At 40.4% G+C, this 27,946-nt stretch overlaps 1 protein-coding gene across 7 annotated transcripts; it reads right to left on the bottom strand.

The window, feature by feature from the left end:
* rtn2a (reticulon 2a) lies at positions 1-27,200 on the bottom strand. Of its 7 annotated transcripts, XM_082503299.1 has the most exons (12): positions 27,054-27,128; positions 18,321-18,446; positions 18,043-18,206; positions 12,606-12,659; positions 11,556-12,146; positions 10,318-10,515; positions 4,899-5,106; positions 4,295-4,433; positions 2,676-2,745; positions 2,537-2,583; positions 2,387-2,445; positions 1-796 (listed from the first exon to the last, which is right to left on the bottom strand). In XM_082503299.1, exons 2-12 carry the CDS (start codon positions 18,332-18,334, stop codon positions 721-723), a joined length of 1,620 nt encoding a protein of 539 aa, XP_082359425.1. In that variant the 5' UTR covers positions 18,335-18,446; positions 27,054-27,128; the 3' UTR covers positions 1-720. The 7 variants fall into 7 exon arrangements, with proteins under 7 accessions (XP_082359425.1, XP_082359424.1, XP_082359423.1 ...); XM_082503298.1 differs by lacking the exon at positions 18,321-18,446 and having other exon boundaries at positions 27,054-27,200; XM_082503297.1 differs by having other exon boundaries at positions 18,043-18,446.
* Positions 27,201-27,946: the final 746 nt, after the last annotated feature.

Genomic DNA, 27,946 nt, shown 5'->3' with positions numbered 1-27,946 from the left:
TTTTGGAAAATTAAGAAATGTGACTTTAATTGCTGGGTAACAGTTTTGTTTGAGCAAGCTCTATGTCAGTTACTCGCATACATGCACACACAAACACAGAAACGTCCATACACACCTGCATACACACAGATAAACAGTCATGTGAATGAATATGCATGGAGAAATGTACATGTGATTTCACACACGTCTTTAATTGCCAGTTTTATGCTGCCGTGATCTGTGTTGACCCCTGTTTTAGTGCTCCTCGCACAAATCCCCTCAACGACTCAATTCCCTTTACTCAGGCATGTAGCTGTCAGTGTGGGAGCTTCCCTTTTATGGTCTTGTACCTCATTTTGGACTACAGCTCAATTTAAGACACTTTTTGAATTCTTTTTTACATGTCAAAAACAATATTTCCAAAGATGGTCATGCGCAATCACCTGCGCTGCAGAATCTCTTCTTCTTCGAAACCAGCAGCAAGAGTCCTATCCAGGATTCATACACCATGAAGCAGAATCATCTCAGCCCCATCCTCTAACCCCCATAACTTGGATACAGTTAGTGTGAAGTACCATGCGTAGTCCTCATCATCATTCATTTAAATAACCTCCCTTTCGTTCCCTTCCCCGTTTCTGGAGCTCTGTTCTTTGGAGCTCTGAGCACAGACTGCCATGTAAGACATCTGAGTGACAGTCTGTAACTCATGTAGCTTCTCTTTAAGTCGCTGTCCATGAGTGATTACTGGGTTTTGGGTTTGGCACCACCAGGAGTTGGATCAGGAGGAGGGCCACCACCCTGGACAAGTCTTTGAAGACTACAGGGGAGACACATAAGTGATAATAAGTGAAAATTAGCATCATCCACCACCATTATTTTTTGTTAAGTGTGTGTTAATGCCTCACTGATAAATCCTATGTTTAAGGAACACATTCCAACATAGTTAGTCCCCTTAACTCGTCCTACCAGCCTTATAGTAGAACCTTTTAAATTACTTCAGTTAGATCCCTCCCTGGTTTGTTTTAGTGGCTTGAAGCCATTTTGATACGGATTACCTGGTATTTTTTCTTGGGATTGTGTGTGCGTGATACTGTTACTGCCATTAACTATATCAGCATATTATCGTGGGCTTGGAAGGCATGACTGGGAAATGGATAAACTATTTTGGTTGTAAGTGGTTCCAGTTTGGATCGACAACCAGGTTTGTTAATCCTACTTATTTTCTTGTTTAGAAAAAAGACAGGAAAAAAGGTCAAGGACACATCTGGTTGATGGAACCAGGCTGTGAACATTAAAAATTCTGAGATCCCACTGTGAGCTAAAAAGAGCTAAAAACTCATGCAACTGTAACAATGGATCTCCAAACTAACACTCTATACTTCAACATTCGGCCAATAATTAGCAGATAATGAGCAAATACACTATAACATATTAGTTACCATTATTATTAATAGCATTGTCATGCTGCACAGCCATGGTGGATCATTCTTCTGATGAGAATCATTTGATTAACAGTTAAAAATCTGTTGCTTTTTTCTAAACACAAATCATTGAGCATCATGTTCAGTCTCAGTCTGCTGACCAGCTGAAACTAAATGCTGTGATGTAAAGTACAATGTGTTTGCTTTATTAATTGCAGTACTGTGCAAAATCTTGAGCCTCCCTTCTCAAAAAATGTAAAGTGGGATTTGTCATTGATTTTCAGTCCAGGTCTTGTGTAATCTGGTACACCTCAGCCTTTTCTCCCTGTTTCCCTTCCTGAAGAATGACAGCCACCCTTCCCCTAAAACCATTTCTGATGTACAGTCGATGGATCAGCTGAAGGGCCAGATGCATTTTTCAGGTCCTGTTTCAGGTCTTTGCTGGATTTATTTTTTTATTCTATTAGTCATATCCTATTTATTTACCATTTAAAGCTGAATCATGACACACTCGCCAGAAATGTATAAATATATATATTTTAAATTAAAAACAAAAATGAATGTAAGATTTATTTGCTTTTATTAATTTGACTTTGTATCATATTTGCTATATCTGGCATTTCAGCTAACAGCACTTTGAGAATCACCTTTTTGTGCAAAAATACTCGTTTATGTCTGTGTTTCTACAACAGGCTGCAAAAAAAAGTGCCTAAAGATTCAGTTTTTTTCAACATGTTCAAAATGTAATTTCCTTATAGTGTTAAAAACATATCTGAGTACTGCAGCAATGAATAGATTTGGCATATTTGTTTATTTTTCTTATAGACTGCATAGTGCTATTGACTATATACTGTGTTAAACAGTGTGAATGATACTTTGTGCAGTCAGCTCTGGTGCATACTTAAAGTAAAAAGAAGTATCTGAGATCATGAGCTCCACTGTGTTGGTGATAGCACCTTTCTGCCACAGGATGGCGTCATACTCACATGTCCTTGACGTTGTCAATTTGGGCCTGGATTTTTGCAATAACGCCATCAACCTGCTCCTGGAATATAACAGAAAAAGGGTACAAATGTTAAAGGATATGGTGGACATTAAATATCAGTGAGTGTACAAATAGAAAAAAAAGTTGCTACCTGACGTCGTATATAAAAAAGGGGCAGAGAAAAGACAGCGATCACACCTAGAAGAGAAAAAAAAGTAGAGTTGCCAAAGTGATAAACAAAGAGTGTATCAATAGCTTTCATATGTCCAGTGATGATATGCGTTTCTTACTGATGATGAGCAAAGTAAGGCCATTGCACAGGTCTCCCAGGTATGTCACAAGGTACATCAGAAACAGGAACTAAAAGAATAAACATAAAATAAAGAAACAGCTGCACAGACTTTAGCTTTCACCAGAAAGTTAAGCTGTTATCAAGAAACCCTCCTGCAAACCTCCATTTGGTTTTCATTTCCTTCTAGAAAACAGTCCATCACACTAACACACTGTTGATTTTGCTCCACTGTATTATGTAAATAGGATACAGAATTCATTAAATTATTGTCACTGACATCATTTCTCCTTGACGGATAAAATAAGCTTTAAATATAACCCCCACGCCCCAATATGATACAACTCTTTCCCCTCATTTTTCAGTTCTGTCACTGTACATATGATACTGACATGGGACACCCTGTGTCAGATGGAAGGAGACTCCAGCTTATCCCGGGTGTCTCTGAGTTCATATCCCTGTGTGTCATGCCACATTCCAGCAAGGTCAGGGTTGAGAACAGGGGGTCCTGGGATTAAGGGGCTCAGTCAGCTTACGCTGACTCACCATTTATTGCAAATGAGTTATTTCAGCCTGCTGTTAACAGCTACAATTTCATATCTATGTAGATGTTTTACTGATACTGGTAAAACTAGAGTATTCTGCATGTTATTCCAATACTGGCAGTGAGGTTTACTAACTATATTGTAACTGACTGGTACACGTGTATAGTGAATGCTGCATCAATAGCTCCTATCCCAGTCTAATACTACTCTCTATGAAATAAGTGGAAATTACCCTAAATTTAATCAAAGGTAAGTAGCCATCACACATTTTTTTATTCATATTTGATTGACCGTTTTGACCCCTCAGAGGATCCCTCAAACTTTTCTTAGACTTGTATCACTTGCATTACTCAAGAACACACCTACATTTGAAATGACTTGAGCCTAATGATGACTGTGTCAAAAGGCTGATTAAGAACTGGCATTTTATGCATTAGCTTTCAGAGAAAGGACATAAACCTAAAGTCAATCAAGTTTTATCTAAAAAACTGCAACAAAGCATTTTCCGTCACAGCAAACTAGATAAATCATTAGTTATGTGATGCTGGCAGATTTTCCGCTCTTGACTTGATGAATATGATCTCTCCTGCAAGCAAGGGTTTGGCCTTGCTAGCAGGAGAGGCATAGCCAAGGGTTGGATGAGAAGAGTGAGGCATTTCAGTTTGATCTGAAAGGATTCTTTATCCAAAGGGACACTTAGCCTTCCAAACAATTACCAAAAATATGTCACAGGGACTGACAGCTGCCAGCAGTGCTATTAATTTATTTAGGAGGAGAGGCTTCAGCTTTGAGCCGGGAGAATGAGAGTAACAGTCGGCAATGACCTAACCTCCAGTGATAGAGGGATGAGGCAGGGAGGAAGATGACAGATGATGAAGCAAAATGAAGGACTACGGAGATAGGATGATATCTTGGTTAATGATGATAAAATTAAGATAAAAATGGAGAGGAGAGGTTCTGGACAAAGCGAAACAAATCACTGAAGACAGGTGATTAGGAGAGTAAATATGAAGCTGGTATACACATACACACACATCATTTTAAAAAAGTAACTTGACTAAAAAGCTTAACTTACCTTGAGGGATTCAAAAAGGTTGCCAACAAAAAAGAGTCTCTTCAGAGTGTCAACAGCTGACAGAGTCATCACAATGAGTTTCTGCATATAGAGGTCAGCCTGCTCTCCACTGAAGCTGATGTCCAAGTCCAAATAAGACCTGATAGGACAGGATGACAAAAGCAGAAGCTAGATGCTGAAATGTCAGATTTAGTCTCACATTTCTTTGCACTGCATTTATTTTTGAGTCTTTTCTGAGTCATTCCTCCTTAAAAACACAGATTCCACACAATACTTCAAGCACATATACTTGTCATAACTTTCAAAGCCATTAAATTGCCCAATCTCTGAAACTTCCCAGGTCATCAGCAGCTATTTAAAATCCATTTTACATATAAAGCTATCATTTTATAAAGAGGCATTGCAACAAGATGACTATCCTATAAGGAAAATTCAACAAAAGTGACAATATTTCAAGTATGCTTTAACAAACAAAAAAATAAAGGTTTCCTGAGTGAAAGTTGTTATCTTAACCCCCTGGTCTTGAGCACATTCTATATTAATTTGTATAAAAACTAAAATAACAAAGGTCAAGTCCCCATTAAATAAAAGCACAGCATCTTACTTGAACGGATGTTCTCCATCACCCCAGCTGAGGATGTAGAGGAGTTGGTAGTAGATCCGTACTGAGATGGTGAAGCACATGATAGCCAGGGAGACTGTGGAGACCACAGTGATGATGCTGAGCTGGAACAGGGACAGCAATCCCACCACTAACCCTGTGAGCACCATGCCACTCCGCTCCGTGTCCTTCCAGTAGATCAAGTCCATCACTAAAAGGCAAGGCAGGTACCGTGTGGTCAGAAATGTACATGCTTTATCATAAGCACAAATATCATGGAAATTTGAGACTTTTACAATATTTTTTTTTGTGATGTTCTATTTCCAGGGTGGAATGATTGTACAGCACAGAGGTGTAGAGGAGTCAAACATGCATACATTCACTTAAATCTTTTATTAAATAATGCTTTGCCAGCATCTAAAGGATTTATTTAAAGCACACATTAAAATGACCGAGTTCAAGGAAAAGGAGAAATGTAGGTTTAAATAAGTTTGGAAGGTCTCGCTGAGCCAATTTTAAACTAGGGCAGATTCAAAGTACAAGTTATTCAGATGTGTCACCATTTTGCCAAGGTTCAAAAGAAGATACGAACTGTCACCCTTAGAGGAAGGGAAATTGGTTATATATTCAGAAACAGTCCATTAAGCACCGAAGGTCAAGCCTGCAATGAACTGGGAACTGCTGGAACACCAACATCACTGTGCACAGCAAAGCCAGTTTTATATTGACCTTGACTGAGGGTGCTGACCAAGACAGAAGCCCTTGCTCCAAAATTGATACCTTTAAGCTCAACTGAAATTTGTAGCTGCCCACATGGACGAACCAAATGCCTTTTAGTGAACATTTTATGGGCAGGCAAAATGAAGATTGACCTGTTTCGCCACAATCACAAGAGGTATGTTTGGAAAAGTAAAGGTGAGGCTTTCAAACAATAAACCTAACACAGTACCAACTATCAAGCATGGTGGTAGTAGCATCATGATCTGTGGCTGTTTTGTTACCATTGGTATTGGTACACTGCAGAAAATGGATGAAATAATGAAGCATGACTACCTCTAAATTCTTCAACTTCACTGCAAAACAGCTAGATTGTTAAAACTTGGATACAATTGTGTGTTCCAACAGGACAATGATCCCAAACACAAACTGGGTTTGGATTGGATGAAGCAGGCTAACATTAAACTTCTAGACTGGACTTCCCAAACCCCTGACTTCTAACCTAATCTAACTCTTCCAATTCTGCATGGAATAGCAGTCAAATATCTAGCCAGAATTATGCCAGAAGTTTGTTGATATATAACAAAAACAAGCTGCAACTTGCTGAGGTACATGAAACTAAATATTACTGGGCATGTGAGTTTATTTTTGACCCAGTTTGGATTGGAGAAAATCTGAATTAAAAACAAACATTTGCCCCTAATTCAAGCTTTGAAAAGTTTTTAAAGATTTACCCGTATAATCACGCCACCCCGGAAAAAGAACAGTTTAATAAACTCAGCAAAAGCACCAAATTACCATGACATTTATGCCCATGATGAGTGTAAGTACACCTCTGACAACAACTGAAGAAAAGAAAGGTTAAAAAAAGATAGAGCCAACAGAATAGGAAGTAAAAAAACAAACAAAATAAAAACAGTGGCTGAAAAGTCCAGGCAACTGTTGACAATATATTCGATTTTGACAAAGCTGCTGTATCATTTAAACTCCTCAACATTCGGCTGAATAATACCTTTTTTTATTTTTTAAGAAGCACCATTGAAAGAGCACCTGGAGCATAGGAAAAGAGATGGAAAGGGTGGCCAGAGAGGTTGAAGACATGAGGCAAGGAGGGATTTTAAGCCTCAGGCATGAAAGCACACAGGGCAGCTCCGAGGACACATCAGGCTCTAGGTCCAGTTAAATTTAGCCCTCAGATGAAAGAGGGAAACAAGCAGTTGAGGGGAATTTAAATGCAGCCTTTCACAGCACCTGCTGTCAGTCGTCAGGACATCGGCAGCCCCTTCTCCACACCCTGTTAGTTTCCCTCTCTGTCACCCAGCAACAGCTGCCCTGGAGACTGAGGCGTCTGCAGAGTCATGCAGTACTACAGTGGACAACTTTGATGTACGCAGTAGAATTCGTGGGTCATCTTTTTTCTCTTAACAATTTTAATGTTACAGAAAACGATTAAGCAATTAACAGTAATTAAAATTCCATCACACAGCTCACTGTAAATGCAGTGTCCCTGTGCTGTGTAATTATTGTCAGAGAGAGACCTGGTACTTTGTACTCGTCGTTCAGCGAAATGCTAAGCCTCAGCATTAGAATAAAGGGAAGCCTCTTTCAATGGAGTGTACTGACAGCAGGTGGGTTATTTATAAACATCACTGCACACAATTAATACCCATGATGCCCCTGGAACACACCTGTTCATTGTGTTTGTTTGTGCTGCTGCCATTCCGGGACAGTGACACTCACATGGAGACACAGCAGGATACGTGTTTAGTGTAATAACACATAAACAGCAGTATGACATCAAAACTGGCCATGGAAGACACATTGTATTTGGCTCATCTTCACACACCTTGTACTTGTACTTTACTACTTGCTCTCTATTACTTGCTCAGGGTTTTCTAAACACACGAGTATCGAGTAAATATGCAAAAACACTGTGACTTCCCCTTGTAATCCCCTAAAGTTGGTTTATTTCATTTATTTATTAGCAATTTCTTTCCAAACAGAACTTGAACAATTTATCAGACAAATAATATTAGCTGTTTGTTGATCGATTTGCATTGGCATGTATGAGGGCTGATAAATCAAAACTTCAAAAGCAAACAGGAAATTGGAGAAACACCCTTCAACCATGTTATGAGTGTTGACATTGCCCTGTTGGCAACACATGCCACAAACACAACAGTCACAGAGTAAACAAATAAATAGACAACTGAACATAAAGAGAGAAAGAAAAAATTTGCACATATATTAGAATCTCGAATTTTTAAATCAACTATCGGTAACAGTATCGGTCTTAGAATCCTATATCAGTTGGGCTCCACTTTCAGTCACTTTACTTAAGACATTAAATAATGGATTCAATTTTCCAAAGGGCCACATGAGAAACTGGGACTGTTGTGAAGGGCTGCACCAATAAGCTTATAAATAGATAAAAATCATGTTAACCAGAATTGAGTTCAGAGTTGCTGGTATGGCTCTCCACAACAGTCCCATTGGCCGCTTTGCAAAATGAATTGCCCACCCATGCATTAAATATTTAATCTCCACATGACAGGAAGTATTTCACTGGTTACAAGTTAGCTTAATTCTTCAGTCCACTATAGTTCACTAAGATGAAGAACTGCAGCACCTTATGGACAACTGAGCCTGGCTCCAAAAGTGAGGAAAGCCCATAAACAAAAATGACCACATTAAAAGTAGAAATAAAGATATACAAAAAAAGGTACAAAAGGGCTTTGGTCTTTTTTATTTATTACTCAGGCGCATCCACAGTTCACAACATATCAAGTACTGAGCTAAAACATGGTGCAATTCACATTAGCTAAACTGCAGTGCTTTAACTACGATATACAGGATGTTACTGTATTCTTGATTATAATTAATCAAACAAACAGTCAATCAACTGTCAATTAACCAGTCAAACAAAAGTAATAGAGCCAACTCGTCCTTTATGCCACCTTGGCTTGACATAATTTCATTTCAGCCCCCAAAATCCATTTCACTTGTGCCTGGTCATGTCAGCTCAAGCATGTTGCCACAAACCTCGTACTACTTTAGAATGAAACTCCATCTGTGCCAGCTCTTCAGTCTAAAGAGGAAACACCAAAGAGTAAGAGAACCCAGCTGGCAAATATATTACAACCCATGACTGAAAGTTTATAGTCATTTGAATGGCTGGTGCTCATTTAAATCCAGGGTACTGATAAATGTGGCTATATTTGAACAACTGATTAGTTTAGTGCCAAACACACCTGCAGCTGATGGAAACACCCATCCCCAGCGAGCAGCAGGAAATCCACTCAGTTTAAACCTTCAGGACTCTGACAGACCAGCCTTCTCTAAGCCAGTCAGAAAGCTAAACAGTCCACCACTTGAATCTGCAGCTTTCTCTGCCATCAATTTAACTGAAATGAAACACAGCTCTTTGTGGGAGTTGTCCCTCAGCTCATCACACTAAGCTTAGACCTACAGCTCACCTATAAAGGTGTAGAAAATTCTATTTCCACATCCAGAGCATCTCACCTTTACTGGCCATTTTGGTTGCTGCTCCAGCGTTTCCCCTCGCACCCTCTGCCCCTCTCTCTGTGTGTACCTCTCACCCCTGTGAGCTGTTTTTGGCCACCCACTGCTCGCTCAGCAGTCCAAAGGCCTGACAGCCCAAAATAATCTCATGTGCAGCACCGCCCAGCACTCTTAGAAAATACAAGAGCTTCACCCATAAAGAGATGATTCGCAACCATTACACTAGATCTTCTGACTCTAAAGTCAGATGAATGAATCCATTCCTTTAAACTGGGAGTTTGTTTTATAGAGCTGTGTTCATATTTTAAATTGTGTGAAACAGGAGAATGAGTGTCTTTTTTTCTGTTATGTCACCAGGTCCCATCTTTCTGTTTCCACTGCTGACAAAAAAACAGAAGAGCAACTGAAAAGCTGCATTCTTTTTCACCTTTTCTAGAGTTATAAATTCTACTTATGATGTAATGTGACAAAACAAACAAGATAAAATGCTTAAGCTATCAAATGTCTAAAAACAACTAGCAGTACAAGGCCTAAAATGACTGACTAAAAGGGTGCTGAATGAGAACCCAGTCATTTATCATTGCCAGTTTCAATATTTGAAATTTGATACAATGCTACTAAAAGCAGTCATAAAACCAAAAGAAACATGATATTCCAATAGATATATTTGCAGTACTTATTCAGGGGACCCTAATCTCTGTCATCAGCCTGCCCGCACATTTATTAACGCTCAAACAGTCGTCTAAAATAAGACCGAGCTCCACTCTGATGGAGGATCCACTTCGAGGGTCAATTCACCACTACAATGCTAGCAAACTGCCACAAATCTGCATACACAGAAACTCCTCCCATATACTATGTGCATCTTTCTTTCTGTTGTGTTGCTGACATCAGCATGAATCTGAAAAGTCAGCCAGTGCCAGCTATGGTTTGCTCACAATGAGCCAATCACTCCTTAAATCCCAAAAGAGGGTTATTACGGAGACACAATGAACAGCCAGCACTTCCACGGGGGTGGGGAGAGGGTCAGTTATCTTTGTCTGCCTGCTCCTGAAGGTCCATGCAGAAAGTGAAATCTGATATTCTCCTTCTTTAAAGTATTGATTGAGCTCAGTGAAAGAATCTTGCTGAACGAGAGAAGAGGCAGAGGTCAGGAGAAGACAGACGTTTTTTATTCTCCTACCTGCTATGTGTGTGCATGCTGCCCAGTCCTCTGTTAGGTTAAGTGCTGAAAACCAGTGATCTCTGACCAGTTGTTCCTGAGTGTTTAGGCCAATGGCAGGCGGCGCAGATGACGCTGGGTCTCCCGGTCGCACAGTTGTGAGAAGCTTGACTGAAATGGTTTCCCTGGCAACAGGAGATACTGGCTCAGCTGCTGCTGCTGGGAAAAGGAAGAATGTGTCACTATGGTAATGCCATCACGTTGAATGTGCTTAACTAAACAGCAGCAAACTATATTTTGCACAAGAATGCGGATTTGTTTGATTTGACCACTATTTGTCTTTATAACATTCACCACAAACAAAATCTCTTTTACACTGACACGATCACAAGATACAAATGATATATGAGGCTATCAGACTACTGAATGTAGTTTAGATTAGAGTTGTTAATTGGGTATTTTACAGCCTTTAGAAATAAAAATTACATCTGGGGTTCCACTGCTCTTCTATTTATACATGCTATTTTTTCTCACTTTTTAATTTTTAAGCACAATAAATTTATATGTAATGAAATGTATTCATAAAAACCCACTGGAAAGTGGGTTTACAAAATATTTATGCGGCCTTTCGATGCTACAATTGTCTAATCATTTTGATTTGTCGTCACTTCTGCCTCAGACCCTAACGTGAAGCATGACTCAAGGCAAGGTCATCACTTAAGCTCTCAGAACATGAAGATTTTAAAGTGGAGACTGTTAGGAGGAACTAACAAAAAAAAAAAGTCTCTTATACTCAATAAATGTAAAATTTGGAAAGACTCCTTTACAAGATGTTTAAATTCAGTGTAAAAATAATATAAAATGAAGGTAAAACAGCATACAACAACATAATCTTTTTGTAGATCACATGAGGACTTCAAAAGACTTTTGACAAGATCATTATGCTGACTGACAGAATCAATAACCCAGGCCTAAACTCAGTTTTTTGTATTCTAATGTATCTTTAGTTGATCATAAGAATTCATAGTGATTTTTGGATACAGGCTACACTTATAAAACATCTACTCTAATGCTCAGTATGCTTAAAATTACAAGTCAGTTGTGCAAAGAGCTCATTACATTTTTTTGGTTGAAAACCTACTGCTCAGTCAACCAAGCTAGTCATCTCTGTACTGAGGCATCCTGAGATTTCTCAGACACTACATATTTTAGAGTTTCACACAACACAGAATGAAGCAACCTCATCACATATTTCTCACTCTGAAGTATCTGTGAGGGGCTCTGTTGCAGGGATGACAGGATGGAAGGGGAATTCTCCACACTCTCGTCAACACTCTCCTCTCTTTGAACTCCTTCATCTCTCTCTTGAGGTTCTGGGTCCAGGTTTTGGGGAGAGGGCTGAATTGTAATAGTTTCAGTTTGTCTTTGTTGCTCCCTTTCCCGTCTTTCTCCAGCACTTTCTGTCCTCGTCTCAACTCTCTCATGCTCTCTGCTTTCTGACGTTTCCTCTTCTTCATCTCTACCGAGGAACAGTTGAGGATCCCAGTCTGCATCAGGGGAGTCCAACAGTGTTTCCAGGGTGTCCGTGCGGATCAGAGGAGTGCGACTGCCTCGAGAACCAGCCCTGCGTCGATCGCGGAGGAGTCTAGAGGCACCCACTGCTTCAGCCTCGGCAATAGCGATGTAGGAGAAAGTCTGCTCGAAGGAGTTCTGACGCGGTGTGCCCCAAATAGACGGGGATGAAGCCAGTCCCTCATCATCATCATCTGGATCTCCATCGCCCCCCTCATCGTCGTCGGACCACTCCCTGGCCGTGTGCAGCTCATACATCTCTGACTCCTCATTTCCACCTGAACGAATAGAAAAACAAGATGGATGTGAGCTCAACGTACACACTGACACACAGTAACAAAACAGAGAGAGACAAAGAAACAGGATACAAGCTGGGAAAAAAACAGTTTACAAATAATCTAAAGACACTGGGGCTACTAGTGTTATTGCAGTGCTATGCAAGGAGAGAGATTTTAGTTTTATTAAATGGAAACGTCAGATGAAAGCTGCAAGGCATCCTATTTGATGTCAGGGAGAAGAAAGAGTTCAGAGTCGAAAGATGAAGCCTTCTTTGATAAGTGCAAAAACAGCTCTCCTTACAAAAAAGGAACAAATCAGCGTTCCTTTAGTCTAACCTGTGGATCTTCATTGCTAGCATTAGAGAAGTTGAATAACAGGTGCATTTAGGTGAACTTGCATCAATGAGTAGACATTCTGCCACCAAATATCTCTGGGGATGTTAAGTGTCTGCTTCTTACCATCAGTGCAGGGAGGAGTTGAGTCTGGAGTGGATGCCACGGAGCCATATTCCTCTGAAAGGACAAAACAGTGAAACTTTTGCATGAACCCACGGGTAAAACAGGAATGTTTAAAGCAAGCTGCTGTAAATCCATTCTTTCCACCATCTCACACTGAGCTCACAGCCTGGCAAACACTGAACGTAGGTGTTTCTTCTAATGATTAAAAACCCCAAAAGAAGCATTGCAGTAACTCGTTATGAGTCACTGTTTTAAGGGTTATAAGTGAACTGTCACTGTACACATTGAAAAAGACTGGGGGGTACCCTACTCAGCAATTTCAACCTCTATGTAAAACAACAAAGCATAAAACTGTGTGCATATCAACCATTTTGTTGCATATTGATTCATTTCCTTGCAGAGTTGTGCTGGCAGCAGTAAAGGCCTTCACTACATTAGACAGCCAGCATGACTTTAGCTAATAAATAAACCAGGGAGTGGAACGAAGCAGCATACTCTCGTCTGCACATGCAAATAAGCAGCCACTTTAATTTAAATGTAGAGAGGATCGTGCCCATATTCTGTCAGAAAGCTGAAATAAAAGGCAGATATGGAAGCACAACAGAAGCTTGTGGCAGCTTGAAATAACTTGCATGCCTAACATGCCTGGCTGAAAAGCCCTCTCAGACACAACCAAATAAACATCTGCTATCCAACGCTAGATAACAACAACCAAACAATCTGCTTCTGCACTGCATCCGCTCCATTAAGCCATGTGTTTATGAAAGGTATGAGCAGTAGAGAGGAACAGAGAGCATGCAGGAGAGGAGGGAGGGGGAGAGCTAACACATACGATGCTCATAGCAGTTAGCAGGAAAAGATACTGAGCTGGAATATAAGAGATGATGGAAAGGTGAGATAAGCAAATGCAGACGCCCCCAACACTGAAACACAAACTGAAGGACCAAAGCAGACTCACGGCAGTGGGAGAATCCTAAAACCTGGCCCATGCTCCATCAAGGCATTGCTGGGCCCATCCAGTCATCCAGTCTGGAAGCTCCCCCCTCCTCCTCCTCCTCTGCTGCCGACACTCACGTCCTGTGGACTCTCTCTCTCTCTCTCTCTCCTCCTCCTCCCTCTGTGTCTCAGTCATCTACTGAGAGGCTTCCTCCCTCTCCTGCCTCTCGCTCAGTCACTCAACAGCCCCGCCCTGCCTCACTCCACCATCCTCCCCTCTACATCTCCTCTTCCATCGCTAAGGCTGCAGCTGTAGTAGTAGTGTACGCTACAGCAAAAGGGGGGAAGGCACGAGTGTCTGTGTGCCTCAGCTTGCTGTCATCTCCCATTCACAGCTACTCTACACCCATCTATCCCCTCTCCCTCTCTCTGTCATCATGTGATCCCATCTCAGGATCTGATCGAATCAGGTTGTCAGAGAATGAAGACATTAATGATGTAAAACATAAATGTAAAACATAGGTTGGGTACGATGAGCTGAATCCTCAATTACATCCCATTACTAACATGTAAGGTTCGTCAGCTTTAGTTTGTTTTAGTAATACAGATCAGATTCTGTTTTCTCATATTATAAACACACAACTAAAACCACAGCCATAAAATATGCAGTATATAATATACTGTAGCATAAAAATTCAAGTAAAAGCTTTTAATTAGATTGGAAACAAGGCCTGGGAAACAACGAACACCAGGAGGCAGTGTTGTGCAGCTATAAAAACTGATAGTTTGGTTTGAGCAATGCTGGAAAAAATATGTGCAGTATGATGTCTTCATAATGCTTTTTATTCATGTAAAATTCAGCTTTTGAACTACAACATAGACCCTTCATTTCAGTTCATAAAACTACACTGCTAATGTATCCAAACCGCAGCTCTTTTACTGAGATGTTTGAGTCATTTTTTAATCATTCGTAAAGTAACTAAAAGCAGAAATTTAAAAGGGGAAAATATAGATTTAAACTGGATTTTTGTAATTAAAAAAAGGAAACCAAAAAACTGAATAGAAGTGCAAGCTGAATGACATCATGGCAGTTACACAGCTGCCACTAGGTCAAAGCTGTGCCTCAACAAAGACAAATATATTTTCCTTTTCATAGTTTATATAAAATTTCACATATTTACTCATAAAAAAGCTAAACGTAAACTTTTTTTAAAACCTAATTTTTAGGTGATCAGTGTTGTGTAACAGCTTAAATGGGTTTTATCTGAGAATAGACCAAATTACTTAAGCCATATATTGCATTCACATGACAGATTGATGTCCAAATGTTTGAGAGATGTCAAAAACAATTTATGTTTTCTTGAATGATTTCCATAACCGGGGTGGAAAACTGACGGACTGCTTTAAACACGAAATGATTTGAGAGACAACAGCACATTACACATGCAGCTGAAACAGCCATTATTATCCACTGTTAGCATCACATGTAATTGAACAGTTCTAGATTTATTTTTGTTAAAAACAAACAGTCGCATCCTGAGTTATACACCTGGCAGTTTCCATGATCAGACAAACACAAGGACCAGTGTCAGTTTATAAAAGGTTTAGTGCTACTTTTAGGTTGATGACAACAAAGATACACACATATAGACCTTAACGCTCTTAACCTCTAAACCAGGTCAGAAATCGCAAATACACAAACTAATTAGATTAGGACGCAGAGGTGTCATCTGACACACAATCAGCAGGTTACAAGTTCGAGGGCCAGTTTACTGCATATCATCTGTCTCTTCATGTGAACAAGTTCCACTTTTACTTTAGCTTATTTATATCCTCCATTTTAGCCTTAAACAGCATATCTTTCTGTTTCATATGAACATTAAAGCACTTCTTTTAGATTTCTGTCATACATCAGAGATGATGGTACACAGCCAAAAGGAGCTGGTACCATTTACCATTCTCAACGTTTAAGGCAGAATGGTGGCCAGTGCTTCAAAAGTTTCAAAAGTCCAGTGTGAACAAATAGAATTCAACTTCACAGTGAATATAACTCATGATTAACTCACTGGGAGTCAATATCTGAACATACAGCTCTGTCCAAAAGTCTTGGGCCAACACACACTTTGTTAAAATTTCGCTAGGAAATGGGAAATATTTGCGATGACTTATTAAAGCATGTGCAAAAATACACGGAAGAAAAGTATATAAAGCAAATACTGATTTTGTAGAAATTTAATGAGCGTGAAAGTCGCTATTTGTTATGATCGCCTTTATTCCGCTTGAACAGCTTGAACTCTCTTAGGCAAGCGGTCCTCAAGTAGTCTCAAGAAATAATTTTCCAGGCTTCTCATAGGACATTCAAAGCTCTTCTTTAGTCAGTTGTTCCATTCTCTGGCAAGTTCAAGCTTGGGAACCGGTGAAAGCCCATGCATGACTGCTAATGTTCTACTGTGTGCTTTTCTATCCTGGTATGCTTTTGTTGCATGGGTAATATGTTGCTATCCTGAAAGATTACGCCACTGCCCAGCTAACACTTTCCAGAGAGGAATGCATGTTGAATTAAAAATATGATGATACTTTTCTCCAACACCACTGGCTGAACAGACCCTGCACTATGCTTTACAGATGACTGAAACAAAAATGTTGATAAGCAACAATTTATTTTACTTTTGAAATAAAAATGTCATATTCATCACTCTAAAACACCTGTTGTCACATATTTTCATTCCAGTTCTTGTGTCAAGTGACATACTTCAGCCTTTCTTCCCATTTCTCTTCCTTAAGAATAACTTCTTGACAGCCTCTCTTTCACTAAGGACCAAATTTATTTGTCAGGTATTTGCTGGGTTTATACCCATTTCGTAAGGATATGACTTTCAAATACTGTTTAATCTCCTTAGATAATTTTTTAAGGTCTGCTACTTTTTTTTTTACAGTTTTTTTTTTTTTTTCAATTTTAATGCCACACTGCACATCATGATGAGACATTAAGTTTTTAGCTATTATGGATCTAATTTGGAATCACCTTGTTGACATGGTAAATTGCCTGTCAAACTGTGTTATCTTTGGGAATTTTTTAAATACATTTAACAAAAGAAAAGAGGAGAAATGATGTATTTACAGGCTGCTAGTAGCAAATTGCCTCAAACTACAATTTTACAATGGTTCTAAGTTGTCTGTTTCATCCCTGGTAAGACACCTTGTTTACACTTGAATGACTTATAGCCCATTTAAGTGGGTTGACAAACATTCCTCTGAATTCCTCTGAAAATGGCCAAGTATAAGGGCTGAGCTGAAAAACTGTGAAAAGCAGCCCAAAGAAATGACCTTCAAGCCTGGAGAACTACTTCTCAAGACCACTTCATGTCCACAAAGTCTGGGTCCTTGGAAGCAAAATATAAGGGTATGAAGGGTGGCTCCAGACTTCAGCACAATGATATTTGCCAGTGATTTTGTTTTGTTGCAGTTGTGATCATTTTTAAATCCACCAATTTGCCTCCTGACATTTTAAAAGAAATAACTGCATGCAAAAATAAGTTCTACTTAAGTTTTATTTGACCTTAAACAGAGATAAGTGGTTACAGAAAACCTTACGAAAAATGAAAATATCTCATTTTTATTTACAGCGCTCATCTCAAAGTCTGCTACGTGGCTTTTTGAGCTCTCAGTGATTTCCCTTGTTTAACAGGAGAGCTCACTGGTCTTTATGATGAGGCACGTTGAACCTAGTGCGATATATATTTTTAATCACTTGAATTGAACTTGTGTTTCATTTACACAATTAGATTATCAAATAAAATGTGCTAGCTAGATTATGACGTATACAGATGACTAAGATGATTTTTTTCCAATAATCAAATTTCAAGCAAATTAAGAACATTTATAGACTGACTTATGGACAACACTGGCAACCTCACAGGGTATTGTGATGATCCCTAAACAAATAAACAATAGGATTCATGAGTCACTCAAAAATTCTCTCTAAAGATCGTCAGAGATGTTAATCTCCCACAGGCGTGCAAGACTGATCATGGGCTCTGTCAGTGTTTTGCTAAATGTCCCAGTTATAATCCATGCATGTGTGCAGACACAGGACTCTTGTGCTGGCATGCTGGCCATGTGATAATCCAGCATTACCTACAGAGCCAGTACTACACAGTCAGAGGTAGAGGAAGAAGGACAGGGAGTGGGTGGGGCCAATTGAGGAGATAAATCCATGGAAATAGATGAGCCAATAGAAGTGCCAGGTTGATAAAGTGAGAAGAAAAGAAGAGAGAGAGGGAGACAAAAAACACAAAACAAAAAACCCCACAGACAGTGAGAACCAGGTCTTGACGAGGGAGGATTCTCTACAAGAAAGTCGCAGGATTTTAAAAAAATATGCCCCTGGTGTTTTTAAATAGAAAACTAACGCAGTGTTTCATTTAACCGGATTTCACTGTAAAAACAATTTTAGTTTACCTGCTTCCCCTGCTTTGGGGGGAAGAGGGTTATAACCTACCTGTTGCACTGGACCTGTTGAGAAAAACACAGGGGCGGAGGAGGGGCACCCGGAGGAGACGAGGTGCCGCCAAGTCGAGCAGGAAGCTTGAGCACAGACTCCGTGGAGTGATGAGGACAGCACGCCGGGCGAGCAACGTGGAGGTTCCCTCCTTCCTCCGACAGCTGGTGAAAGAGACAGAGAAGATGGTCACCTTCTTCTTCAAAGGAGGATCCAGGGAGACAGGGCCTGGGGAGGAGGACAACTTGGATGAAGATGACGGAATACCCAGCCCGTACCTGGAGCATCCCATTTTGGAAAAGTATGTGTCTGAGGGGGGATCTCCTGTGGGGTTGAACTATGCTGTGGCAAGCATGCAGGGGTGGAGGGCTCAGATGGAGGATGCCCACGCCTGTATGCCCCAGCTGAGAGCAGAGTTGCGAGACTGGGGTTACTTTTCTGTTTTTGATGGACACGCAGGCACCACAGTGGCACAGTACTGTGCCAGACACCTGCTGGATCACATCCTGGCTGCAGGTACGTGTTAACCACCGACTCTGAATCAAAATGTAAGATTTTTAGAAACTTATATTTATATCTAAACACCTTCAAAGTAGCCCCAAACATGTTCTTACTTTACTTGTTTGACAGGAAAACGCTTCCAGTCTTTTGTGGCTTTAATAATTAACATTCAGACTTGAAATGCACTCGCTGTAGTTTGCTTAGGACCAAAGCCTCTTAAAGAATAAAATAAGCAACATCATGCAAAGGAGAAGCGGTCTGGCAAGTTAAATACTTTAGCAGAACATGTGTATTTTCAGTCCCAAAACAAATCCTTTGATAAACAGGTCAATTAAATTACTTTAGGAACACAAAATAGCTAATTAAGAGCTGATTAATAAAGGCTATAAAAGATTGAGACTTAAGGGTTACAGCACACTGTGCATTACTTAAAGTGAATTTAAAAAAATAAAACACCACACTACACTACAGTATGCATTTTTTTCAAATCAAAAATTCTAGATGCTTTTAGAAACACTTGAAACATCGCAGGGACTGAATTTATTTAAACATGTAATTTCAACCCAGCAGTTCTACAGGGAGAAAAAACAAAACTACATTGAGTTTTTCACGTTTGCTCACAGCTACAGTACTGCTCAGTAATGTTTGTCTCTCCAGTGCACTTTCTCTAAACTTGTTCTGTGTCATTAAAAGTTAAATGTAAAATGTCACAAGCCAAACATCTATCTTTGATTGTCCCTCTTTTCCAACAGGTGGGATTCAAACAAACGAGGATCCTGAGCAAGTAAAGGAAGGGATACGCGAAGGCTTCCTAGACATTGATCGTCATATGCACAAACTGGCTCGTCAGGACAACTGGGACAGAAGTGGCTCCACTGCAGCAGGTGTGCTGATTTCTCCGCGCCACATTTACTTTATCAACTGCGGAGACTCCCGCACTCTGCTCTGCCATGACAGCCAGGTGGTCTTCTACACCGAAGACCACAAGCCGTTCAACCCCAGAGAAAAGGAGCGGATCCAGAACGCCGGAGGCTCGGTGACCCTGCAGAGAATCAATGGCTCGCTGGCTGTTTCCAGGGCACTGGGAGACTTTGACTTCAAGGAGGTGGACTGGAGGTCGCAGACGGAGCAACTCGTGTCTCCGGAGCCGGAGGTGTACGAGCTGGAGAGGACGCCTGAAGACGAGTTCCTAATTCTAGCTTGCGATGGTGTGTGGGATGCCATTGGAAATGAAGAACTGTGTGCTTTTGTACGCAACCGTCTGCAGGTGTGCGATGACCTGAGAGAGATTTGTACCCAAGTCATTGATCTCTGCCTCTATAAGGTGAGAAATCAGGCCACAAAATCCACAGTAACAGTGAAGCACTTTGTGAATAGAAGCACTCAGACTTGCAATGTTCTAAAAGAATACACACACACACACACACACACACACACACACACACACATATATATATATATATATGTATATATGTACATATATAAAATTTTAAACTGAACTGCTTAATTCCCAAACACATGTGTATCATCGCGAGGTCTTATCTTAGCAGTCCTTCTGTTTACTTCAAACTCAGCACACTGGACCTTTCAGTAAGACTCAGAGTTACCACAGGTGGATTTGTGAATGGCAAGCTTTACGTCAAGAGGGGGTGGTGGTGGGGAGAGTCTCTGTGAGGAGGTTTAATGCTAACAACTTGTTACGTAAGTAGATTACTCCTGCTGGTCTTCTTAATGCTTTTTAGTTACTATCCATACTCTATAAATAGCTGTATTAAGGAATCCTGGGGACAAGATTGGAGGGAAGAAAAGCCGCACATGGTTGGGATTAGGCCTGAATGTGAGGCTGTTGACGCTGGCTCAGACACTTTATCCCGGCTACGATGGGGCGCTATTTATTTATTTTACTGTACCTGCTGAATAACTGCATGTTCCAGTACACACTGAGCCTCACTTCATAGGCAACAGGATGATGGCAATAACACTGCAATAACTTTCCAGGATGCATTTTTCCAGAGTTACAAGCTATAATATGTAGTTTACAATGTGACATCACAAAAAAAGCCAAAAAACATTTTTTCCCCATGACATGGAAAAAATACAAGAACCTCAGATAGCATTTAAGTACATGTAACTTTCTACTCTTATTTCGATCTGCATCAAAGTGCTCTGTCTCCCTCTGCAGGGCAGCTTGGATAACATCAGCATCATCATTGTCTGCTTCCCTGGCGCCCCCCAGGTGTCACAGGAGGCACTGCAACAAGAGGCAGAGCTTGAGCAACAAATTGATATGAAAGTGGAAGGTACTGCTGATAACTTTCCTGCTTCATGCTAAAATAGATCGCTCTTAATTTCCATTTTTATAAGCAGGTTGTTTTACTCATTGACCTCCACAGAAATTATCCAGATGATGAGGTGCAAAGATGAGGACCCTGACCTTCTATATGTGATCAAATTCCTAGCAGCAGAAGAGATGCCGGGACTGCCCCCAGGAGGAGGAATCACCAGCAAGTGAGCAAACGAATCGCCGCCAACACTGATGTGTTTGAAGTGTAATTAATTTTGGAGAATCAAATACCTACTCTTAGTGTTTCTACTTTTGCAGGCGAGACTGTATCATCTCAGCATACCAGAAACACATCATGGCTCTAAGGACTCAGGAGCCTATGGTAATGCATAGAAGACACGCATAAGAAATGTCACAAAAGCTGGTAGATCTATGGATGTTTATCTTCTGTCACATTACAGTTGGAAAACCTTAAAGTAGGGATAACAGGCTCCAGAGAGCAGGACAATCTGAGGGCAGGATTTCTCTCGACATTAACCAAACCACAAGTTGTGGATTTCTCCCACTGAGAACGCCACATCCAGATGAACAGAATGAAATTTTGGAATTTTAAAATTAAACACATATGGTTGCAACTAGCTGTTGTTGTGACTGATCAACCTTCTAGTTTAAGTTTGAAGTATGAAGACTTGCAGGTTTACTTTCTGTGACAGTATGTTTAATGTTTTTTGCTCAAATCCCAGTTTTATTTAGTGCAACCTTTCCTCCTAAAACCCAGCAATCATTTTTTGTCCTCTGTCTGGTACATAAGTCTGAGACCATTACATCAAGCCCATTTATGCAATCTATATGACTCCCTCTGTACTGTCATGGGGAAATCCCGAGCTTTCTATTCTATACAACATTGTGGGGGTTGAGCTAACAGAGCACACAGACTTTCTCTTTAAAATGACAGAAATTGCAGTTTCCATATTTTCCATATTCTTTTGAAACATTTAGCAGGATTTCAGCAATGCACAGTAATTTTACCTCTTGCAAAACAAAACTTTGATTCAGTGTCTTCAGTGTCTGACCTAAGTCATTACTTCAGGAAGCAGAGAATTAAATGAAGTCAGAACTGTGAAAGGGGAGTCAGAATTATTTCTGTCAGGGGATTAGGTGGAGGAAAGCCAGACATCAGAGCAGGAAGGTTAAAATCTCAGAGGAGGAAATAACAGCTTTTGAGGATCAATTCGATTTCAACTATACAGAAATTGGGTTGAAATTTTATTTTTAGGATGAAACAAGAAAACAGAATAATGCTGCCCACAACCGTGAAACAGGAGCTCCTCTGATTACATCAAACAGGAAACAGGCAACCCGGCATTATTTAGAAAAAAGGAGCACACAAACAAGAGAGAGATGGTTATTTCTAAAGGTGGCATTAAAACTTCTGCACTATATCTGTGGTCACCACATGACATCATACATGTCTAATGTCTCTGTAAAGCACTTTGAATCACCTTGTTGTTGAATTGTGCTATACAAATAAATTTGCCTTGCCTTGCCTTGCCTACATAACCGAATTTCCCATTTCCTAGTTTTAACCAATTTTTCAAGATTAGGGAGTCCATCAAACTAATACATGAGCTGAGGAGTCTCTGAAGTGACACCTCTCTTAAACAGAATGTAACAAGGCTGCCATGGAAAGATGATTCCCTTCACATGATGATCCTCTTGGAGACAGACAGTGATTCAAATCCCACCACTTCAGAGGTCTAGCTTGTGCAACACTTCTCATCCATAATGAAGAAGAAGTGTTGTCATGTTACCACTTCTCAGGCGCCCCAAAAGTCGGTATGCCCTCCATCGTAATTTTTAACCTTCTTGCACTGATGTCTGGTTCTCCTCCCCCTCATCACTTGACAGCTCTGAGCACGATCCCACTTCCACAGTTCCGAGTAAAATATCTTTAGGCCTCACTCAGACATCATAGCATTCGGTGATCAAACAAGACTTATTGTCCACTTCCAGGAACAGAAGATGAAAAATAAATAAATAACAAGTTTAAAATGTGTTTCCTTGAAACAGAATAATCAAAAAAAAAAATTATTTCATCCGAGTCTCAGAAGGAAATAATAATAATTACAAAACAACTTAATAGAATTTCTATTTTATAGCATTACCGGGTCTGAAATAACTATGTCTTTGTCTTGTGACATTTCAGGACATTGAAGGATCAGAGGAAGACTCAAACTAAAGCCACGAAGAATCAACATCATGAAGAAAGCTTAGACACTTCTTAGATGTGGACCACACTAAGCACAATTCTTTAAGTAACGTTTTTGGGTATAGGGTATATTTGTTTTTGGGTATAGCCACACATATTTGCTTTCTGGTCAAATCATATTAAATATGGAGGAACAAAATGATACATCCACTGCATGTGTTTTTATTTATTTATTTATATTTAATTCACTTGGGGTGGGAGGGTGGATGGCTGGGTGACACTTTTTATCTAAAAAATTTATATTAATGTGCAAAGGTCTTGAGCAAAGGTCTTGAGCACCTCCGTGGTCTTTAGCAATAGTCCTCTGGGCTTTCTGGAGATCTTTCAAAGCTTTTATTTGAACATTGGCTGCTTTTCACGGTTTTTCAGTCCAGCTCTTTCATGGCTGTTTGTTAAGCCACTTAACACTGACCTATGAATCATTCAAGCATAAAAAAGGTCGCCTAACCTAGGGAAACAGTGTTGTCACTACACACAAGAACTTAGCAAAAAACTATTTTAAAATTGTGTCATTAGGCAAAAAAACCAACAAAAAAACCCCACTCCACATAATTTCTTCGTATTTCTTTAATTGAATCTATAGAAAATACCAAAGATACCGCAGTTTGACTGGCAAAATAGTATTTTTGCAGCAACGATGTGATTCATAAAGACTTGCTGGCATATCTTAGCATAGAGATCTCTGTTTCTGTAAAGATTTGATGGATCTGGACAACTGTGGAGGACAAAAGAAAAAGTGGCAACACCTCTAAGAAAAACTACCTACAGCAGATGAACAGTATCTGGAAGTTACGTCCTTAAGAAATAAGAAAATGTCCACCAGGATCTGAGAGACACATCTGGTACTTGAGTTAATCCATCTGCTGTCGCCAAAGACTCATCAGAAATGGCCTCAGTGGAAGGTCGGCCCTGAAGAAGCCATTTATAGGAAAAGGCTGAGGTGTGCCAAATGACACAAGAACTGGAAGGAATCAGCTCTTACAGAGTGATGAATCCAAATTTGAAATTTCTGGTTCAAATTACAACAGTATGCTTAGAATGGGTCAGGAGAGAGATACAACAGTGACTGTCAACCATTAGTAAACCACAGTGGAGGCTCTGGGGATTGTTTCAAAATTGATGGAATTATGAACACAGAAAATTATCATCAGATTATGATTCACCCTGCAATACCATCTGGAAAGTGTATGATTGGCAACGTTTTCTTTTAGCTCAACAATGATCTCAAACACACTACCAATGGCCAGTGGACAGAAGAACACACAGTGGATGAGTGTCAGTCATAGACTGGCCTCATGGACTCCAAGATTATTGAAGCAGTGTGAAATCATCTTGACACAGGACAAAACAAAAAGGCAGTCGAGGTCCAAAGAAGAGCTTTGAATGTCCTTCAGGTCTGCAGAACTATTTCTGAACACGACTTAAAGAAATCAGAAGAACGCTTGACTAAAAAAGTTCATGTGTAAAAGAGGGTCATAGCAAATGTTGACTATCAAGCTTGTTAGAATGAACTGTGTTTTTGCCTTATATCAATATTTGTATATTTGCGTGTCTCAATAAATTGTTGCACCAGCTTCGCATTTTACTAGCAAAACGCTAAGATGTGAGTAGTGACTCATGACTTGTGTACAGTACTGTACTTTATGACAGTGGGTCTGCCCATCAATTTTCTATTGCTTATCCAGGGAGTATTTGATATTATTTAACCACACAGTGCCTGGTCAGACACTGATAGTTATCTGCTCATCATGGAAGCGTCTGTGTAATGCAGCTCATTTACATTGCCATGTGATATTGTATACAAGCTGCATATGAGGAAAACAAATGATCTGACATTTGTGATGGACCACAGTATCTCTCGGTAAACAATCAGTTTGCACGGTGCTGTCATGGAGCAAAGGTCACACAGATGGCAATAACTTGTTACATCAACATAAGCGTATGCCACGAGAGAGGAAAGCCAGAGCGAGAGACACAAAAGGATAAAGAATGAAGGAGAGGTTAGGAGAAAGACGGGTGTGTGTGTGTGTGTGTGTGTGTGTGTGTGTGTGTGTGTGTGTGTGGGGGGGGGGGGGGGGGGGGGGGGGGGGTTAGAGGACCAAACTGGATGAAGAGGATGAGAGGTTTCTGGGAATTAGCACATCTGCCTCATTACTTCTAAGATCTACAGCATTTTAGAGGGCGGGTGTGATGTGTTACGTCAATGTGAATTTCAAATTGCAGTGGAGTTTTTGCCAGTGGATCTCTGTTGCACAGTTAGCTTAGTTTGCTCCATGTGTACAGCTTTCAAATTATAGACAGTCACAATTATTTTACTTTAACACTTAATATTTTATCTCTCACATATAGAGTCTAAAATATAAGTGTTATCCTAACTTAGGCTTTCAAAAAAACCCAACTTTTTTGCGAGGGTGTGATGTGGCCCGGCACCTCTTTATTAACTCCCAGAGCAGAGCTTTTATTGGACTGTTCCTCCTTCACATCTCCTCACTCCTGACAAGTCGAATCACTGGAAATTTTCAGCTCAGGGTAGCATCCCTCAGCTTTGAACACTTGTTTGGACAAACATAACAAGAGAGAACAAAAAACAAGAAGAGGTACAGAAGAAGAAGAAGAAAAGCACCTGAGAGGAAGGCACAAAGAAACTACCATATATAAAATGTGAGTAATAACTGGGTTTTGTGGCATTTAAGTTCATTTAAACTGATTTAAAATGACTCTGTTGCCTCACGGCAGGAAGTTAAGCAGCTTTGGGTATGAACCACTGGCTGGAAACTTTCACCAGCTGTTTCCTTCAGGTGCTGCAATTGTTTCCAATTTCAGTGGATTTTGTCGTTTTTACAGGCAACACTGGAATTTTCAGAAATATCACTTTTTACAGAAGTGTTTGCTTGGCTGGGATGGCTACAGCCTCTAGTGCAGAGAAGTTATAAACAAAGAGGATCGGCTTATACATATGATCTTATAAATAAAAGAAATCATCTGAGCATATTTTAAAGGTACAGACTTTCTAGGAAAATCTGTTCAGAAAATCATTTCTGTTTTTACTAGTTTCCTGTCTGAGTTGCAACAGAGGAATGGTAAAATCCCCCCAAAACCCCCTAATGTGTCACTGCCACCAAGAGCTGTCTCTCTATTACGATGCAGGGTCTTTACCTTACTATAGTAAAGTGCCTTGAAGTGACCATTGTTGTGAATTTGTGCTGCAAGAATAAAATTTTCCAGAATTCAACTAATTTTAGTTTCAGCTCATCAGAGCTGCATGCGCTGACTCAGAGCTGTTAATTCTGCCTTCCATCACTGCCAGTGAAATTCATTTAATGGAGGCACAGCTAAGGACAAGAGGAAACATGCCCACGAGCAATTAGTAGCACAGAGTACACGAGGGAATAAAAGTGTTGAAAAAAGACAAACTAGAATGATGTGAAATAATCAGTAAATTAAATCTTGAATAGTCCTTCCTGTGCTGCCCCCCTCTCCAAACGCTTAATCTTGTTTAGGGGAACAAGGACACTCGTTGTCCCTCACTGCGCCACCACTGTAAGAAAGTGGGACAACAGGACTGTGTGTCAGATTAAATGTTGCACCTGAGTCCGGCAGGTAGGTGCAGCTCATTACAAAGCTGCCTTGTGCTCAGTGTCGCGTGGAAACAGCGAGTTACTGAAAGAGACGAACTTAGCGAGTCCAAAGAAAACCTAAGCGACAGTTGGACAGCTTCTGCGTGCTTCGGCTTGAGTGTCTAAATGTTCATTTAAAGTTAAAATAATCCCCTTAATCTACCTGCAGCAGCGTGAGATGCCCGTGAACGCAGGGCATGTGGGTTATAGCAGTGTGCCGCCGGGAGCCTCAGAGACATGCCCTCTGCTCATTCCGGAGTCCGACTCTCTGTGGAGGCCAATGACGAGAGAGGAGCTCGAGGCAGCTGCTGGGCCTGCCTGGAGGAACGTGCGCTGTTACCTGGTGCTGCTGTTCTGGCTCGCCTGGGTCACCATACTTGCCACTTCTATCGCCATCATAATAAAGAGCCCCCGGCCGGTTGCGACGCCCTTGAAATGGTGGCAGGAGTCTGTGTTCTATCAGCTGCAGGCCGACCAGTGGACGGAGGCGCAGACCGAGGGTTCAGAGGGCATGTGCGGTAGGACGCGCCGAAACAAAATGCTGAAATTTGGGTTTAATATTTCTATGCTTAAAAAATTGACATGATGGATAATTTAAAGGTGGGTGATCAATTCAAATATCGATAGATTCTATTCCGACGCTGATATTGGATCGATATTAGCACGATAAGATAGATACTTTGCTTCGATCCTTTCAGTTCAATTTTAGACCACTAAACTGTGGTAAATTATTTATTTATGTTTGTTTTTTGAAAACGGAGGAGGGGGGACGACTTCAAACATGCACTACGAAAAATGTCTGAATCTTTGTATAGCCTGGCCCAAATTAGACGGACACATTTACATTCCAGTCCCCCATTTTCAAAATACATGAGAAACTGAAAAATGTTTTGCTTTGACTGATTATTTTTGGAAAGTGAAAATCACAGTGACTGATCAAAATTAGTTCAGAATTTACAAATTGATGATTCATCTCAGTCATGATGCACAAGCTGCTTTTATAAGTTAAAGGCACTGGCACCGTAATTACATGGTAAATGGCCTGGATTTGTACAGTGCTTTTCTAGTCCCTAAGGACCCCAAAGCGCTTTACACATCCTGTCATCCACCCATTCACACAAACATTCACACATGGTATCTGATCTATATCAAAATTTGCAGCGTGCACAACCTTAGATGCACCTCATTCACCATCACTTAACTACCTGCTTCCTGGCAGTCACGACAACAGGA

This window comes from Aulonocara stuartgranti (assembly GCF_965226115.1).
Source record: "Aulonocara stuartgranti genome assembly, chromosome: 14".
Taxonomy (NCBI): Eukaryota; Metazoa; Chordata; class Actinopteri; order Cichliformes; family Cichlidae; genus Aulonocara; species Aulonocara stuartgranti.
Note: the sequence above shows the minus strand (reverse complement) of the source record. Positions and strands in the feature narration are given on the sequence as shown.